Source organism: Penaeus vannamei, chromosome 37, assembly GCF_042767895.1.
Source record: "Penaeus vannamei isolate JL-2024 chromosome 37, ASM4276789v1, whole genome shotgun sequence".
Classification (NCBI taxonomy): Eukaryota; Metazoa; Arthropoda; class Malacostraca; order Decapoda; family Penaeidae; genus Penaeus; species Penaeus vannamei.
In genome coordinates this window covers 7633366-7635865 of record NC_091585.1, presented here as the reverse complement: position 1 = coordinate 7635865, position 2500 = coordinate 7633366, and the positions used below count along the sequence as shown (strand labels likewise).

At 36.7% G+C, this 2500-nt stretch overlaps 1 protein-coding gene across 4 annotated transcripts in view; it reads left to right on the top strand.

Moving 5' to 3' along the window:
- The window catches only part of LOC113818587 (obscurin-like), a 315249-nt gene that overhangs the window by 304204 nt on the left and 8545 nt on the right, over window positions 1-2500 (top strand). For all 4 annotated transcript variants that reach the window (XM_070115289.1, XM_070115290.1, XM_070115288.1 and 1 more), the window contains 3 exons: window positions 187-434; window positions 523-678; window positions 2025-2170. In XM_070115289.1, the coding sequence (XP_069971390.1) occupies window positions 187-434; window positions 523-678; window positions 2025-2170 (550 nt within the window). The remainder of the gene's footprint in view (window positions 1-186; window positions 435-522; window positions 679-2024; window positions 2171-2500) is intronic.

Sequence of the window (2500 nt, the reverse complement as noted above, 5' to 3'; positions counted from 1 at the left end):
GAGCTATCTCCGCACATCAGTGCACTGTATCCGTCAGACTTCCTTTGATAAGAAGCATATCAAATTATACAAGCAATACAAGATTTGCATATCATCGGAAAACACACCCACTGAATTTCAACCTAAATATCCAGCTACAGATCCTTGATTTAGATGTCTCTCACGCAACCGCTTGCTTCTTCACAGCTGCCTGGTAGTGAGGTTAAGATGTCGGTGAGGTACGACGGCGTGCCCAAGCCCGAACTCTCCTGGTTCCACAACGGCGAGCCCATCCTTCACGACGGCGACAAGTACCGCATCAGGAAGGACGGCGATGGCCAGACTCTCACGGTGAAGGAGCTCACCTACAGCGACTCTGGCGCCTGGAAGGTTGTCGCCAAGAACCGCGAGGGAGAAACTGAGCACGAGGCGGAACTCAACGTTTCGGATGACGTGTAGGTTATCATCTACACTGGGATATTCCATAAATAGTTTGTTGAATGCACAGGAGCGTATTCACACTTTCTTTTCCTTTCGCTTCAGGGATCCTAACAGGCGCATTGAGGCCCCTGTGTTCATGAAGGTGATTGGAGACCAAGAGCTCTTCGAGGGCTACAACGCTCTCTTTAAGGCCGTGGTGTCGGGCAAACCAGAGCCTGAGTTCAAGTGGCTCAAAAACGGAGGCACCATCGTGGCATCGTGAGTAACATTTTACAGGATGAAAGACACATACAGCCATTGTCATGCGATTGCAATAAAATCATTTAGGTATCCATTTATATTCGGAAACCCCAGGTCGTCATTTCGTACTGTCTGTAAATAGACAGTGACAGACAGTATGATCGGGTTTAAAACTCGTCTCGTTCGCTGACCATTTACACTTACGAGAAAGTCTTATGAAACCCGAGATTATTTCAGGCTCACTGGACCGACTCGGCTCGTGCTCGGTTGGTATTCAAGGCCCGATACAACGACCGTGAAAGGATAATTTGGAATACGATGACGATAATGGGGAAATTGACAATAGGGATAATAGGTGTTGATAATGATAACGATGATAATAATAATAAAAGAATAATAATGAGGGTAATGGTAGTAATAATAATATTAACAATGTTGATAATAATAATAATGATAATAATGATAATAATGATAACAATGATAAAGGATATAATTATAATGATAAATGATATCAGTAATGTGATGATAATAATGATGACAATAATTATGATAATAATGACGATTATTATTATCATCATTATTAACAATTAATGTTAATCATTATAATTTTATTATTACTATTACTATTATTATTATTATAATTTTTATCATCATCATCATCGCCATTGCCGTTATTATTAATAATGATAATAATGATAATAATAATAATAATAATAATAATAATAATAATAATATTATTATTATTACTATTATCATTATTATTATCATCATCATTATTCTTATTGTTAGTGTAAATGTTATTGTTATTATTACCATTATTATTATTATTATTATTATTATTATTATTATTATCATCATCATCATTGTTATTATTATTGTTGTTGTTATTGTTATTATCATTATTATTACCATCATTATTATTGTGGATACTGTTGCATTGTTATAATCATTAATATTTCAATTATCATAATTTTTATTGTTGTTACTGTTTTTATTGATATTACTGCCATTATATTTATCATCAGATATTTGCATTATTAATATTACTATTATTATTAATTATCATGCATTATATCGTATTTTACATAAACATCATATGCTAGATTACATATGATATTCTAATCCATAAACACGAAGCGAGGAGAGAAGCTAGATAGATGGATGACTACTAAGACCAAAACAAACAGATAGGAATAAATTCAAATGTGAAGAATATGCATGTACATAATTTCAACCCCAAAACGCACACGGATACTGTAGGATATGTTGCTGGCGTTTCCGCGCTCAGCCCCGACCACGCACCCCCCCTCCCCCGAGACCCTTTGTACGGCTCAAGGCTCTGAGCGCGTCCCTTCTTCCCTTAGAAACCGCGTTATTATGGAGCGCGATCCCGAGGGCCTCATTCGTCTCACCATTAAGAGGATCACGCCCGAGGACGCCGGCCAGTACACCCTCAAGGTCTGGAACGATTATGGCGAGGCCTCCTGCCACGGCAAGCTCATCTGCGAGAGTAAGTGCTCCATGTAGTCTGTGACGGCACCTGTAGGATTAGGTGATATGTACGTGGTATTTGTATTAAAGAAACTTTGACATGACTGTCTTTAGTAAGATTTAGTGATTTACATATCACATGCAAGTAATATTACACAAAAAAATTTACACAGTGGTCACATACAGTGCTGTCTTACATTGAATTCAGGAAAATCAACAATTTGAAATGATTGTTTTGAGAACAACCTTGTTATTAAAAGAACGCAGTAAAACATTTTTTTTTTTGTTACATCACAATTTTTTTAAAGCATTAGCATTAAAAGATCATGTATATTTCAATGAATCGAGT